General features: G+C 37.6%; 1 protein-coding gene across 17 annotated transcripts in view; it reads right to left on the bottom strand.

Annotated features, from left to right (window-relative positions):
• cacna1ab (calcium channel, voltage-dependent, P/Q type, alpha 1A subunit, b) overlaps positions 1-17,086 on the bottom strand; it is a 165,945-nt gene that overhangs the window by 9,386 nt on the left and 139,473 nt on the right. For 6 of the 17 annotated variants that reach the window (XM_058792387.1, XM_058792398.1, XM_058792395.1 and 3 more), the window contains 8 exons: positions 16,838-16,945; positions 15,090-15,193; positions 12,917-13,023; positions 11,476-11,617; positions 7,862-7,981; positions 5,190-5,225; positions 3,464-3,686; positions 1,166-1,398 (listed from right to left, as the gene is read on the bottom strand). In XM_058792387.1, coding sequence (XP_058648370.1) covers positions 1,166-1,398; positions 3,464-3,686; positions 5,190-5,225; positions 7,862-7,981; positions 11,476-11,617; positions 12,917-13,023; positions 15,090-15,193; positions 16,838-16,945 — 1,073 coding nt within the window. Of the gene's footprint in view, positions 1-1,165; positions 1,399-3,463; positions 3,687-5,189; positions 5,226-6,159; positions 6,178-7,861; positions 7,982-11,475; positions 11,618-12,916; positions 13,024-15,089; positions 15,194-16,837; positions 16,946-17,086 lie in introns of all 17 variants that reach the window. The other 11 variants (XM_058792402.1, XM_058792403.1, XM_058792389.1 and 8 more) reach the window with 7 other exon arrangements.

Here is a 17,086-nt window from a genome sequence, read left to right on the forward strand (position 1 = left end):
AGAAGATCATACTGTTGTGTTTTGGTTATTAATTCAAATGTTCTCAATACATATCACAAAGATCTTGTGTTTTAAAACAATGATTATGTGGAATGAAAATATGCGCAACTACAATGAAATCATGAGATCAGGTTTTGAAAGAATGACTAGTGGTGTTGCAAGTGTGATCAGTTTAAAGTTTTGTTCTAAGAGTTTTGAAAATGTACACCTTACTTGTGAAAACAGTATCAAACCAATAAAAAAACCCATGTAAAATACTTGATATTTTAAATATTTGTTTAATGGCATCTTCTCAATAAGTACTTAGAATAAAGACTAATATCACTGATATCAGTATTGATACTGATGGCTCTTATTTATAATTTTTACATTAATTATTTATACATAAAAACATAATAATAACCTTTAATTGAAGTGAACCTGAAACAATATTCACAAACCCATTATAAATAATCTCCACCTTTTATATAGTTTGAATGTTGTTTCTGCCTCTGTTAGTACTCAAATTTTTAATGTTATTTTTACCAGACATAAAAAAAGAAAAAATTGTTTGATGTACTACATAAACATACTCTAGCTTTTGGTGCAAAACCTTCTCCAGTCCAAAAAAGACTATCTACTAGAAATAATCTGCAACACCTCATTTCAAAATGCATTAGCATGACTGCCCACAAATTTTGTGCTGTTGTTTAGCTGCATATAGCTCTTCTTAGTCATCTTAAGGATCTCAATGTAAAGAAACAGTGAACGTTTTTTAAGATTAATTTTAATATAAATTTAACCATTTGGTTGGCACATTTCAGCACAGACTGAAAAAAAAGTTATTGTCATTGACAAACAGGGCAGTGCAAACTATAGTGGATCTGACAGCAGACCTGAAACTCATAAGTGCTGTTGCTTATTTGATATGTGAATAAATTAGAAACAGAAGCTATAATAATAACAAAGGCTTTTTCAAGCAGCAAATAATAGCCAGAGGAAAGGTAGGAAATGTTTGGGTTAAAGTAAATCACACTCTTACAGGGCGAGAACGCTTTATCAAACTTATAAGTGTAGATCAGCGAACAAAAAGCATTTAATCTGACATGACCCCTTTGTGTACTATTGTGAGTCACTTCTAAAAATAATGTTAAATTTGTGCATAAAATAAAAGTGTGTGCCCCACCTGTCTATGCCCTCTCCCCTCACTCGGTGAGCGGGACCAGTGGCGATCAGATCTGTCGTGAGTATGACGGTGGTAGTCGCGCTCATGACCGTACCGCTCCTTATCCACCGAGCTGTGGTGGTGATGATGATGGTGGTGGTGGCGACGGTCTTTTGCTCGACCCCGTTCTCGTTCTCTCTCTTTAGGTGGCAGGTCACCTGATTGTGTAGTGGTGCTGAGATCCGTGCCCAGACCTGCCAAAGCCAACACAGAAATGAGATGAGATAGCACTTTAGACGTCAGAAACATCAAACCCAGTTGCTGTCAAATTGAGGATGGATTATAAAGGGGTTTCAAATGAAATGAGGGTGAGTAGATGACTTTATTTTTTGGGATGAACTGAGAGTCATGTTGAAAAAACCAGCATATGATGGTTAGGTATGTTGGAAGCTGGTTTGAGGGTGCTGGTTTTGTGCTGGTCCTAAGCAACTAGCTCCTGCTCAGGACCAGCTCATAACCAGCTCATTATCAGCTTAAACCAGCTCATGACCAACTAAGGACCAGCTTAAACCAGCTCAAACCAGCTGCCATGCTTCAAAACATTCCTAACCAGCATACGCTGTTTTTTCAACAGGGAGATGAAAGGTAATATTGTTCCTACAAGGCATTATCACTTTTATTAAAGGGGTCATTGGATGCAAAATTCACTTTTACATGTTGTTTGAACTGAAATGTGTCTGAAACTGAAATGTGTACACAACCACCCTATAATGATAAAAATCCACCCAGTATTTTTTTTTAATTCCCAAAAATTATAACCCCTTTCTCAAATCAAGCCATTCTCAGATTGTTGGCTGTGTGATGTCATACAGACCCAGGCCACTCCCACGATTGTTGATTGACACTAGCGTTTCAGCATTGACTGACCCTGAGTGAGCAGTCCGCCATTGTTCTGATGCTGGAGCAGGGACGTAGACAATAATGGCTCCTAAGCGAATGAGGTGTTTTGTTGTTAGATGTAATAATGAACATAGCAGTCGTCATTTAATCCTGACATCTGAGCTGCTGAAGACGCAGAGGATTACTTTTGTTTATGAAGGCAATGCACCCCCTGATCTACCTAAATGCATCTATGTTCGTGCGAATCATTCGTGATCCAGCTTCACCAACAGAAGAATTGAGTATAAGATTTTTTTCACGAATCTTTGCAAATCGCCTTTCCTAATAATGTGCTAGTTATCAGGTTCCGCGGCTAAATGTGGCTAAAGTTAACAGTCTAGAGCAGAGGTCCCCAACCACTGGGTCACGACCCACTAGCGGGCCGTGGAAGAGCTGCTACCGGGTCGCAAGAACTATACACTGGGAAAAATGTGTAAAGATATGACACTCTATTATTTACTGTGCATTAATGATTGTTCTAATTATTCTGCATTTTCGCTGTATGCGATTGATATGGAGTATCAATTTCATGTTCAATTTGTAAATGAAAGATCACTCTGATCTGTCATATATTGGGGGTTAAACAGATCACAGTTGATCCGTGATACGTACGGACCAGACCCCACCGTTTGGCACATATGTGATTTGAAGATTAATTTGCCACTTTACAAGTACAAGCGATTATAAACCACAAGAAGAAGAAACGAAAGAAAACTCAATTTGTTACTCACGCGCTGTTCTCACACACAGCCAAATCGCACACAAGCATAGAGACGTGATTCAGATAGTGCGGAAATACTGAGTTGATTCCTCTTTCACGTCTCCCTGCATTTAAGATACATAGGCTACACATAAAATTGTCAAAAAACCCTTCACGGCATTCTCATTCTCTGTGCTTTAAATCTTTTTTTTTCTTGCTTATCCGAAAAATCATCCAACCTGTGACTCAAAAACCATATCATGAAAAAGCCAACACCCAACCCCCCCATCCGGTCAGCAAGAATATTTTCAAAACGTAACCGGTCCGTGGTGTAAAAAAGGTTGGCGAATCCTGGTCTAGAGAACTGCTGGTCACCCCACAGAAGAGAGGGGTGGGGTGAGCAGAGCTCATTAGCATTTAAATGGACATGCACCGAAATGGGTTGCTGTGAACAGAGCTGTTTTTGACAAGGTAAAAAGGGTGTTGTTTTACACTACCACTGAGAGATTTTAACCAAAGTATGTTAAAGACTTTTCATTATGACTCTAAAGAATCATATCAACGTGCGACAATTAGGCATCCGATGACCCATTTAAGACATTTTGCATAATTAGAGCAATACAGAATGTGAACAGGAAAAAAACAACCACAAAAAGTAAATTATTTTTTTCGCGTGTGACCTGTGTCTGCATCTGTATAGCGAGCAAGTGATCTCTCTGAGGTGCGGTGACTGCGGTCTCTCTCCCGGTCTCGATCCCGGTCTCTTCTTCGTGGACCGTGCCGGTGACCTTCTTCTGACACCACCCGTTCCAGAGAGTAATCGTCCAATCGCACGCCTCGTCCTGAACGTCCGTGAACTAGTGAGGACGTAGAACGGCGCATTGGACTTGTGTCTGTGATGGTCTACAGAGAAAGAAACAAGGTAGAAAAAAAGAAGGTAGAAAAAGAGTGGGAAAGGACAGAAGTTTACATCGATATGCTTTCACAGAGCAGCTTGATTATGTGCAGTGTTTCGAGTGCATATGTGTACGCGATTGAAAACATTTGAATGTAATCTGGTTAACACTCAGCCCATTCCACATCCACTGAGAAAACCAAGGCACAGGTATATCTGTCATGCTCAATGAAGACAGAAAGAGAAATAGTAATATATAGAGAGATGGATAATTTGTGATTGAGAGAGAGAGAGAGAGAGAGAGATATAGAGAGAGATGATAATATATAGAGAGATGGATAATTTGTGATTGAGAGAGACAGACAGAGAGAGAGAGAGAATGAGAGATAAACAGGCAAACCAACAGACAGACAGAGATAGATAGATAGATAGATAGATAGATAGATAGACAGACAGACAGACAGACAGACAGACAGACAGACAGACATATAGATAGAAAGATAGATACATAGATAGATACATACATACATACATAAAAAACATACAGATATAAAGACAGACAGACAGACAGACTGTAGATATACAGACAAATAGGAAATGTAGACAGACAGAATGGTAGATAGATGGCAGACATATAGACAGATAGACAGACAGATACAAAGATTTACAGACAGACAGCTAGGCAGCTAGACAGACAGACAAACAGACAGACAGGGATAGATGGATAGATGGATAGATGGATAGATGGATAGATGGATAGATGGATAGATAGATAGATAGATAGATAGATAGGTCATGCCTTACATGCACTGCAGCTTTTCTAATTCAAGCGGAACCATTAAATACTTATGTTTCTCTGCCATAGCACACAGAACCCAATCCAGCCAAAAGAAGTTCAGCACATTTGTCCATGCACACACCATAGACATGATGGTCAACATGACAATCTATAGCATGTGTGGACACACAAAGACATACTTGGGCACATAACGCTCTTCTGCATCAAAACATGATCTGAAAAATTAAATATCCCTTCACGCTCTTCTTGTCACTCACACACATAATGCTTTATGCCATGCGCCTGACTGAAACATGCTAACAACATGACCGTTATTGGCAGCAAGTTTTCCTGTTTGAAATCCATGCGTCAAGAACTACGAGACAGCGAAAGCTTCCCATGTCCACAGGACCAGAAATACAGAGATAAGAAACAGGCAAACACACACTTGCGCACGCACACGCACACACACACACACACACACACACACAGAGGGATACAGGGCTGCATAAGTGGACAGGAAAAAGGTATAGAGAGAGAAAAGTACAGCGACGAACAGAATATACAAAGGGAAAACAGGAAAAGAGGGTGAATAACAAGAAGGATGGCATGAAATAGAGCTCAGTGTGACATCAAGACATAAAGAGAGACGCAGACTCCTAAAACAGACAAAGTAAAAGAGAGAACGAGGGAGAGCATGAAGAAGAGGCAGAAAGCCAGAGACGGTACATACACTGAGGTTACTTCCTCGCGGCCTGTGTCTCCGTCGCTGTTGAACAGCAGACAGACGGTGCGCAGAACAGGACACACGCATGAGACCATGGGACGATACACACAGAGCACAGCAGAGAAAGTGTGTGAGGAAAAAAGAAAGGGGGGAAATAAAGGAAGTAAAGAGGAAATGGAACAAGGAAGGATGGCAGAAAGGAAAAGGTGAGTAGGAAATCAAGGGGCACAGATATGACATGAAAATGGAGACAAATTCAATATGCAACATGACAGAATGGGCGAGAGAGATCACAGGGTTGAGAAATCGTCAAAACATGAAGAAAGGGATCGATGGAGTAAGAAATGAAAAGAAGTGCCATGGGAAATCCAAGAAGAAGGAGAAAGACCAAAACAAAGGAAGCAAAAAAAAAAAAAAAAGAGAGAGAAAAAGTAAAACCACAAAATGACAAGAAAAAAGAGGACATGAATGACAATGAAAGGAAAAGGGAAGTAAGAAACCGGAAAAAGAAAGGAAGGAGGAAAAAGGGGAAAGAGGAAACCATGAGACATCATGGGTAAAACAGGAAGTCCATTAAAAGGAAAAACAAGACCAAAACAAAGAGAGAAATAAAAAGCAAAATGAAGAAAAAGGAAATCAGGACAAAAAAGGAAAGAACAACAACAAGTAAAATGGAAAACGAAACAAAGAGGAAATGGATGAAAATGGAAGGAAGGAAAAAGGAAATAGAAAACCACAAGGCATTATGGGTTAAAACGGAGACAGAAAAAACAAGATTAAAGGAGAGATTAAAAGCAAAGTGGAGAAGAGAAAGAGAGAGAGAAAAATAGTGATCCCCATTTTAATTGAGAGAGAGCACAGAAACACACAGGCATTGACAGGAAGGGGTTGGGGGGAGGAGGAGGAAAAGGAAAGAGAAAAAAGACAAAAATTGAGCGAGTGTAGAGGAAGAGAGGAAGCACACTAACACACTTACCGCAGCAGAACGCACACTCTGTGGGGCAGAGCAGTGTTAGACAAGAGTGAGTCACAAGAACAACAACCACATCTACGTTACAGCTTTACACGACAAGCACAAACACAGACTTTGGATCCTCACACTTCCTGGTGTGTACTCTGTACACACCACACTTCCAACACACAAGTGAACATATATTGATTCTAGCAGATTCTTACTAGTTTTTGAGCTTTCTCTGTTTAGCTCACCTTCACACACACTTCAAAACAGAGACACACGACTTCTTCACACTTGTCTTATAAACACGTGGACAAATTGCTAAATCCAGACACATCTCCAGAGGAGAGTCAACCAAGAGATCATGGGGGTTATGTCAGGGTGAGAAATGCTGTGTGTGTGTACACATTTATGCTTTATAGCATAATAGTGTAATTGCTTCTATGTGATGTGCTGTGGGTGTATGTTTGCGGAATCGAATGTTTTGAGCATGTTACCACCTCCAGAGGTTGATTTGTGGTAGTGTTTCAAAAGGATCTGGTGAAATATTTTATCAGGTCAAGAGGTCACAGTACTGCAGTGCATATGTTCATACTTTTTTGGCATGCAAGGGATGCGTCTTAAATTGAGTCAACAGTTAACTGGCTATGTGAACAGTTTTTTTGTTTTTTTTAACTCAACTGACAAATGGACTAAGAAATGCATTTGGCAAATGTTTTCTTAAATTATGTTGCATTTAAAAAATAGTTAAAGTATTTTTAAATGTTTCATTGAACATTTCAACCATTAATTAAAATTTTTTTTTATTAAAAGTGACAGTAAAGACAATTATGTTTTCAAATAAAGTCTTTTCTTTTGAATTGTTTCCGTAAAAATATTAACCAGCACAAACTGTTTTCAATATAAATTATAAGAAATATTTCTTGAGCACCAAATCAGCATATTAGAATGATTTCTAAAGGATCACGTGACAATGAAGATTGGCTGAAGATTGGCTTTGCCATCACAGGAATGACATTTTAACAATATTGCTGTTTTAACCATACTTTTGTTCACATAAATGCAGCCTCAGCGAGCATGAGAGACATGTTTCAAAAACACAGAAAACTCTAAACTTTTGAACAGTAATGTTTGTTTATTTATTTGTCAATTAGAAATGTGATTTATTAATTCATGTTAATGTTACAATTAGTTATGCTGTAAAACTTTAATTAAATATTTATACAATCAATTAGTTGATAATTCCATACAAACATGATTTATCTAATCAGTTAGGGCTGGAACTATACATTTTTAAATTATGTTTTCTGTTACTTCTGTCACTACCTCAAATCCAGCTCTGGCAGCAGCACATTCCAGACACACCAAGGTTTTCTTGAAATTGAGCTAGGGTGTTATGATAATGCATAGAACCAACTCTCTCTCTCTCACACACACACACACACACACACACACACATTCACACAGCCATGCATGTAAGTGAAGGTCAGGGTGGGAGCCACTTATCCATGTGCCCTTTGACTTTTGACAAAGACATGCTAGCATTTATTGGCTTGTTAGCATGACAGCACACCAAAGTTTTGAAGTTTGGTTCCCCCAACTGAAGCTGTCAAAGGCTGTTAGCTGGATAACTGACTGAGGACGGATATTGGGAATGGATAACAGATAAAAGGTGGAAAGACGAAATGGGTGAATGGATGGATGAAAGGATGAAGGTGCTCACTTGGTTGTCTGCTGAGAGGCGTGGCATGGAGATGGTCCGCCCATGCCCTTCCATTGGGTGATAGGGCTCAGTGTCCGAGTAACCGTCCCCAACAGGCCCAAACTCTCTCATTTCTACCGTCTGCAAAACAGAGCAACAGCATGTGGGCCGGGCTGATGCCTGCTTCACCGGCCTACAGCTCTAGCGGGTGTGATAAACCAGTAGAGGGCAATGTTTTGCGCAAAAGTGCAGTTGAACTGAAGATTAGATTAACAAGAGCTAGTCATTAGCCATTCCAAATGATGCATATCACTAGCAGAGTGGAATAAATGAACAGGTGCACACTAGTCTCTGACTATCAGCCCACATCACAGCTTATTCTGGCCAAGAAACGAGAGAAGACAGGAAGGGGTATGTCTGACTGATATATAGAGTACATAAAATAAAAGAAACAAGTTTTTTTTTTTTGTATATAATGTTTAAAGACAAGTAAATCTGAACATTTACAGGTCAATATCACTGTAGGGTGCCTTTTGGTGTCCTGTACATAACTCATTTGCCATGATAACTTAACATAAAAATGACTATGAAAGGGTGTGTTATATTAGGCTAAGTTTTTATATTCATAACAAAAGCATTACTTGGCTCTTTAGATACATTTTCTAGATTTTTCTTAGTTTTGTGTAAGAGGATGCGTGTTATTTTGCTATGTCCCATGCACTGCTCATTAAATTTGATTGAGAGTAGAATACAGTCAAATCATAAAATTAAAAATTTTTGTCCTCTATTAACATTTTGTTAAACTCAATTTGAGTGTACTGATCATTTGGTCATAAAAATTATATTTTTATTTAATAAAAAAAGAAGAGTTTGCTCATGTCCCTTGAATGGTTGTCCACCCTGTCGTGTTGGGAAAGCCGCCCATTTAAGAAAAGGCCATCCCCGTTAGTGACATCAGGACAACAGATTTTTTGACTCCTCAGTGGCGGGAATTTCAACCGCTTAGGTGAATAAGTTGGTGACTTTTCAATTGACAAATTTTCTTCGTTTGAGTTTGCTTACTTGCTTTTCCTAAGCTTAACATGTCCACCCTGTTGGCATAAAATATGCCAGAAGTGTTAAGAATACAGTATTTTAAAAATATGTAAGTTTAAATATACCAAATTCTCTTCAACAACCAGACTAAATATTTAGCTAGTCACAGTTTGTTGTAAGCTAATATGCTTATTGAAGCTCAAAATGTCCACCCTGTCGGCCACTTAAGACTCCATAGAGTGGACATAAACATGACAGGGTGGACTGAATGAAAATGAATGGGGAGGGGGGGGGGGTATATCAATGTGATTGATGTAATTATATTATTTATTATTATTATATAATTTTTTTTAGAAGTTGAATAATTGTTTCATTTTCATATTTTGTCATGATTTGTGTGTTCTGCATTATGTGTCCACACCATCGTGTGCTGGTCCACCCTGTCATCTTGATATTTTACAATAATATTTTAAATAATAATTCAATCATATCTGTATAATCCAGTGTGTTCAATAGCTAGGTGTGGAGGCAATAACATGCAAACAAACAAACTGCATTAAAATATCACAGTTTTCTCCAAATAAGAAATTATTTGTGTGAATTGCATGAGTTTCTTTAAAAACACATGGTTTACATAAAATCTTTTTCTTGTATTTATAAATTAATTAACAATTAACCTCTGCACACCTGACGGCAATAAATAGGTGCGTTGGAAACAAAGACCAGCCAGGTCAAAAACGAAAAAACAAAAAACAAATCCCGCACACTATCTATGCAAAAGGTATCAAAATATTTATTAAAACGACGTTTTGGTCGCATGACCTTCATCAGGAATTCTTTCAAACATGTTTTGATATCAAAATATTTATTAACAACGATGTTTCGGTCGCATGACCTTCATCAGGAATTCTTTCAAACATGTTTTGATATCAAAATATTTATTAACAACGATGTTTCGGTCACATGACCTTCATCAGGAATTCTTTCAAACATGTTTGAAAGAATTCCTGATGAAGGTCATGTGACCGAAATGTCGTTGTTAATAAATATTTTGATACCTTTTGCATAGATAGTGTGCGGGATTTGTTTTTTGTTTTTTTGTATTTATAATTTGAAAGCAAACAAATAACCCTGTTTAGAAAAGGGACATCATACCTTTCAGAAAATATAATTTGCATCTTAATTTTGCAATGAAAACATATTTAACAGTAATGTATATGTCCATGACAGGGTGGACATATCTTATGGTTTATGCTTTGAATAATGGCCCATAATTATCTAAAAAAAAATATGTGGGAGCTCAGCTAATATGTTTCTATAGTACTTGAGTGTCTACTGTTTATGATATGACATAAAGCGAATGGGAAATTAAAACCAAAATTTTTGAGTATTGTGAGGGTTGAAAGGCTTACGTCACATTTACATTACATTTACTACTAATCATCCCAAATAAAATGTAGAAGCCATATTTAAGCTACTTCAAATTGAGGTTTGTTTACTTGTGATATGTTTGTATACAATACAATAAAATAAAATAAAATAAAGCTTGTTGTTCTGGTTTATATAACAATTTAAATAATTCAATTAATTTAACAAACTATTTTGCATACATATCCAAAGTGATGACAGCAAATAAAAAAAGATTAACTGATTTCAGGTTTGGTCTATAAAAAGGTCAAATAAAGTAAAGATTCAGATTCATATTGCAAATGAATAATACAAATGTTTTACCATAACTTATTTTGCATACATATCCAAATTGTTGAGAGGAAATACAAAAGAGATTGAGTTGTTTCAGGTTTCAAGCTACTTCAAATTCAGGTGTGTTTATGCAATTTTTATGTGTACTTTTAGGTTCTGGCTTTGTAAATAATGGAAAACTTAATATTACAAATTTAGCATAAATGTTTTGCATACACATCCAAAGGGATGAGAGGAAGTAAAACACACAGCACTGGTTGGATCGGGTCAGGTCACAGCTTTTGTTTACAGATCTCTTGTAGGCTGAGACTAGGTGCACACTGACCCTGTCTGATTTCCCACTACTGGTTTAAGTACTTTCCAACATGCTAATTATGCCTAAATCTGTTTATTCAGCATCTCCTTTGCTTCATAGTATTAGGATGAGTGACTAGTGCAGGGAAACATCAGGGTCGGATGACTGCTGAAGCTACAGAGAAGAGTCACACTGAAGGAGAGATGAGAGTCTGGAGGGGGTTGGTACAATCCAGCAGACAGTGAGGAAGCAGGCAAGCAGTGAAACACCCCCGCAGTCTGGCAGAGGTGGAAGGGTCTATACAAACGGTCTACAATGGGCAGTGAAGTTCATCAGACAGATAAAGAGGCGTGCTACAGACCGACAGAGACAGAAGAGATAGAACGAGTGATAGTATGAATGAGAAGTGTGTCCAAAAGCAGCAAAAAAGGGACGATGGCTGGGAAGACAGTGATTGGCTAAACAGCACACAGCTTTTTCAATACCAAAGGCTGAGAGAAGCTGATATAGTCACTCGTCCGCTTTGACGAGTTCCGGGCCAAATTTAAATTCAGATCTAAACAAGACAAAATTGCCTTTCTGATCTGAGGACCTCCGATATTACCTGTGGATTGTGACGGCTGTCGTGGTGGTCATCAGGATACGGTCTGTCAGGGTTCCAGTTTTCTGGAACAGACTTCTGGAACATTTCCTGGGCTCGTGACGTCACCCACGACTGGCTCTCGCTCATTCCACCCTCCGGAGGCCTGAACCAGAGAAAGATGTTGGCTGGCTAATTCATTTACTCACTCACACATGCACTTACACAAAAGCTATTTTGTACCTACTAAATGCCTTTTGCAGACAAAAATAGTACAGAAAAAGCTATTACAAATGCATATATGTGTAAACAGCAGAATTAACACAAAAGCAGATAGACGTATATCGAAGAATCGAAACACAATGTGAGTAGAGCGACAGCTGAGAGACGGGAAAACAAAGAAAGAGCAGAAGTGCGGCCTATAAGGAGAAGAAGAAAGACAACAATTAAAGCAAAGATAAGCAGTGAAAGAGAAGACAAAGAGCACCAGTTGAAACAGGTGAATCTCATAAAACCTCTCAGGTTCAGGTAATATTTTACTCCAAAATTAAAAAGAAAAATAAGAAACGATCATTTATTTTGTACAATTAACAATTTGGACATTATTTTCATGCCAATTAAGCACATTTAATGACAGATTTTCATTACTCTGAAAAACACATACATAGATATATACTGCATATACATATATGAGAAAATTTATTTCATACAATTTATTTTTAAATTAATTTGAGAAAAAATATGCTTTGGAAGTTGTACTTAGGTGCCATTTCTCTTTTTTTGGTCCTCAGAATTGTTCTTCTGCTGCATTTTATGCATATATTTGTATTTAATTATTTATTTGTATTGCCTTTTTTATTTTTCTTTATTTAATTATATATATATATATATATATATATATACTGTATACTGTTCTCAGTGCTAGCATTCATAATTTAGTGTTTGACTGACTTTTTGACTATTTTAATTTTTTTCTCTGTTAATAGATTGAAACAATTGCTGTTCTATTGTCCTTTTCATTTTTGTATCTCTCTGATTGAATAGCATCAATAAAATATCCTTCATTTTTATTAATGCAAGAAACAACGTTTTAATATTTAATTTGGCATTTGGGAAGAAATATGACCTGGATATGATTTCATGAGACTCACTAAAGATTAAACTTCACAATAAGTTTCACTAGTTAACATTAATTAATTGCATTAACCAATATTAACTAGCAATGAGCCATACATTTGTTACAGCATTTATTAATCTTTGTTCAAGTTAATTAATAAAAGTACAACTGTTCATCATTAGTTCATGTTAGCTCAGGTCCATTAATTAATATTAACATATAAAATATTGGATTTGAATAATGTATTAGTAAACGTCACAATGAATATGAACTCAGATTAATAAATGCCTTACAAGTATTTTTCATTCACATGACTTGCATAGAAAGACTATTCAGGATGCTACTCACAGGCTGTTGACAGGTTCCTGTGGCAACTCGGGGAGACCGTTCACTCCCTGTCCCCCTTCCTGGCTCGGGGATGGCTCCATGCGCTGAAACATTAATGGCGTTCGGTTCTGTGTGAGATACGAACATGGCCTGCAGCTGGGATCAGACACACTCATGGGATATGGGGTAACACACACAAGCCACCGTGCATTCCACAGGTGGTGGGGTACCAGACAGCAGAGGTCCCCCAGAGGGCATCATGGGAAATGGAGTTCTCCTGTGCCCTCTCCAACCTGAATGGAGTCCTCCATTGGGGCTGTGCTGTCTAGGTAGGTGCCGATGGCTCAAAGCATTTCCATCCAACCCACCGGAAGATATGGGTGGTTGTAACAATTTGGGCATGCTACAGTAAAGATCTGAGGTTCATACTTGCAGAACTACATGTTCTGGGTGAGTGAAACTTAAACTATGAACGCTAGAAATCTCAGAGACCGTGGTAGCCCAAAGGTTACACCAAGAACCTCCCCTCAACATCCATTAATGAACATATTTGGCTAGACAAACGGTGTCCACACGGAGGGAGAAAAGATTCCATGTTAGTGACAACCTCACAAATGAAGGAAGACAAGACAAAACCGAGAAAATTACACACGACAAAAAAGAACAAGAGGTTGGCAGTGGATCCAATATGCCAAAAAGAATGGAAACAAGGAGGAAAGATCAAAAATAATTAGTTAAGTTGACAGACATAGATATACAGACATCAGAGATGGTTATAGAGAGTGAGACAGCCACAAAAGTGAAGCTGATGTTGAGAGGACGGTGCTGAGGTACAGATGCAGTCAAGTGAAGTACGACATGTAAAGAGACAGACAGGGAATCAGGTGAGGCAAGACACGAACATATATTTAGACCATTCCCTGATGCCGGCAGAGTGTCCACGCTCTTTGGTATGGTAGGCTCCAAGTATTACTAAATTGAAAATGCAGGCAGAAACTATGGACACTGTGCCTGTACAGGATGGGAACGTTTCTAGGGAAGGGGACAGGAGTGACACTGACAAAAGGCCATGTTGTATCATTCATCATTGCATATACCCAGCAAAACTACTGCGTGTGTTTTTAAGCATGCTCTAACTCTGTAAATATAATGTGAAATGATCTCGTATATAATCAGTGTTTTTGTTTCCATGCCATAAAAGCATTAAAATATCGAAAGGTTTGCATGTACATCTTTTAAATAAAAGTGCTCCATGTGGGAAGTGACATACACTACTGTTCAAAAGTCTGGGATCGATAAGATTAAAAAAAAAAAAAGCATTTATTTTGTTATTCAGCAAGAATACATTAAATTAATCGAAAGTGACAGTCGACAGCAAAGACATTTAAAATGCTACAAAAGATTTCTATTTCAAATAAATACTCTTCTTTGGAACTTTTTATACATCATATAATCCTAAAAAGATGTATCACAGTTTCCACAAAAATATTAAGCAGCAAAAATGTTTTCAACATTGATAATAATAAGAAATGTTTTTCGAGCACCAAATCAGTGTATTATACTGATTTCTGAAGGATCAAGTGACACCCAAAACTGGAATAATGGCTGCTGAAAATTCAGCTTTAGCATCACATGAATGAATTGCATTTTAAAATATATTGAAATAGAAAACAGATGTAATAATATTTCACAATACTACTTGTTTAACTGCATTTTCGATCAAATGAATGCAGCCTTTGAGAAATAACAGAAAAAAATCTTACCGACCCCAAACTTTTTAACAGCAGTGTACATATCTAAGGGATAATTTCATCTTAAAATAGAGTGAAAGAGATATTGGCTGTGTCTGAAACAGTCAGCTGCATGCCTAACTGCCTATATATGTATAGTCTGGTTTTCAACCATGTATTTTAATGCATAATTTGGGATGTCTCATAACAAACACTGTATAAAAGCATCAATATGTGAATAAAGTTTTCAGAACAAGTATAAAAAGGCAATGATTACTTCTAGAAATTAGAACTTGAATCTTAGGTTAATATTTATAAATTAATTTCAGACATAACCAATAAATGTAAAGGTAACAAATTTAGAATAGCCGTGTGGACAGGCACGAATCAATAAAATGTTGTGTTACGTGTTGATTAGCAAAGCTAGAGAGCAGACTTGGCATTTGTTTGGTTTGAAGTGGTACCTGCTCCTCACGAAGTGCCTGCAGCTTTTTGGCCTTGCTCTGCCGGTAGTACTCCATGATCATCATGGCGGCGTAAATCTTGCCCACTGTCAGGTCTGTTGCTGCTGAGAAGATGAAAAAGTTACCCTGCACAATTAGACCGGGGTGGAATGGGACCCTGAGCCGAGAGGGGAATGGGAGTTGGAGACAAGACATGCCACAAACACAAAGGTCTAGTCTCTCAGACCCAGACAAAACTCAGTCATGATCTCATAAGAAACCTCAATGGATATGAACCAACAGACGTTCTTCACAGGCCAGAACGAGTCTTAATCTGGGACTGAGAAACTAGACAACAGGTAAACAACAAATTACACAAATACAGCTTCCCCAAAATTTTGATTTAGACACTTAAGTCATAGTTGTACAAGTATGAATGTCATTGCATAGACAAATTACCACACGTATTTTACTTTGCTTAGGCATATTTGCATTGACATTTAACCAATTTTTGTTAACTTGTCGCAAAATATTTAGCTTTCCTTAAAATAAACGTGACCTGGTGTGCTGCTACCAAATGCAATAACATTCAAAACATTTTAGTATGGCTTAAGTGCCCAAATACTTTCTGGTGCAACTGTATATACAACAACACAGAAACACACAATACACATTTTACACAATACACACTAGACAAAGTACATCAACAAATACAAAACACCACAGAGCTGATAGTCTTTTCACAGTCATATCCTCATTAATTAAAGAACCACTTATTTTTCTCAAGGACCTTTAATAGCTTCACATTTCTAGACTGTATTACATTCCTACAGGGACTCAAAAGCCATTTCATTATGAATAGATGCCATGAATGAGGCAACAATAACAGAATGCTAGGATTACACTGCTTTGTGAGGAGCTCAAATTTTTCATCAAAACTCTACAGCGGAATCCTGAGTTTGAATGAGACACAGAACATATAAATTTGAAAAATTTCGAGCTGCCATAAATGACAAAGAAATCCTTTCACGTTAAACACTTTCTTGTTAGTACAATTTCATAGTAAAATGGCATGAAACCCCCAGGGATTGACAATAAACCTAAGAAATAACTCTGAAGCATGCTGAAATTTCAAAATTAAAAAGAAAACACACAGGAAGGAAAGCACACAAAAACTTTTTTCATAGATAATATACACAGATTTAAATACATTCTTGTCATCATATTAAAATGTGAAGTCTCTAACATCTGTAAACATGAGGTAATATCTCGGGCTACACTGTTTTTGAGGCTCTGTGGTCTGGAGGTTAAGCCCAGCTTTGTGCTTTACACATGCTGGAGTGAAAAGACTTCTATAGAGGATCCGTCTATAGCGAGGCACCCCCTGATAACAGGCAATGAAGACAGAGGAGAGAACAAAGAAAGAGGGAGAAAGGGAAAGAGGTTAAGGAAAGGGGGGTATGTAGTTTAGAAGTGGAATGAGAATTATTTCAAAGTAAATATAAATAAGGCCTTATAAGCAATAAACCATATAGTTGTGAGACAGAATGATTTGAAATAGCATTAATATGGGAAAGCATGGTAGTACTGAGCTAATTAACAGTGTAAGATGTTGATTTGTCATGTGAGGACAGGAGAAGGGTTAGTTAAAGGTTGTGGAAGTGTTGCCTGATCAGAGGGTGCTGAGCGGTGTAGGCTGAGAGAAGCTGTCCTCTGATGAATTGGTGATCTTTGATTTTTTTTTTTCTACAAACCCATCTGCAACTTACACTTGTGTGGTGTTACCAGCAGATCCAGGTTCTTCTGGGAGAGATTTGGCCAAATTGCCATCATTTCCTTACGGAGCTCGGCGTCCATCTGGTGTTTGTCTGCGCCTCCTGTAAGCGCATGATGTCAGGGCAGAGAACATACACACACACATACGCATACACATATGTACAGACAAACAAAATATGCCAATACACCAAAAGCATCAACCCAATATTAATAAAACATCGTAAATATATAATTACATTCAT

Source organism: Onychostoma macrolepis, chromosome 11, assembly GCF_012432095.1.
Source record: "Onychostoma macrolepis isolate SWU-2019 chromosome 11, ASM1243209v1, whole genome shotgun sequence".
Lineage (NCBI taxonomy): Eukaryota > Metazoa > Chordata > Actinopteri > Cypriniformes > Cyprinidae > Onychostoma > Onychostoma macrolepis.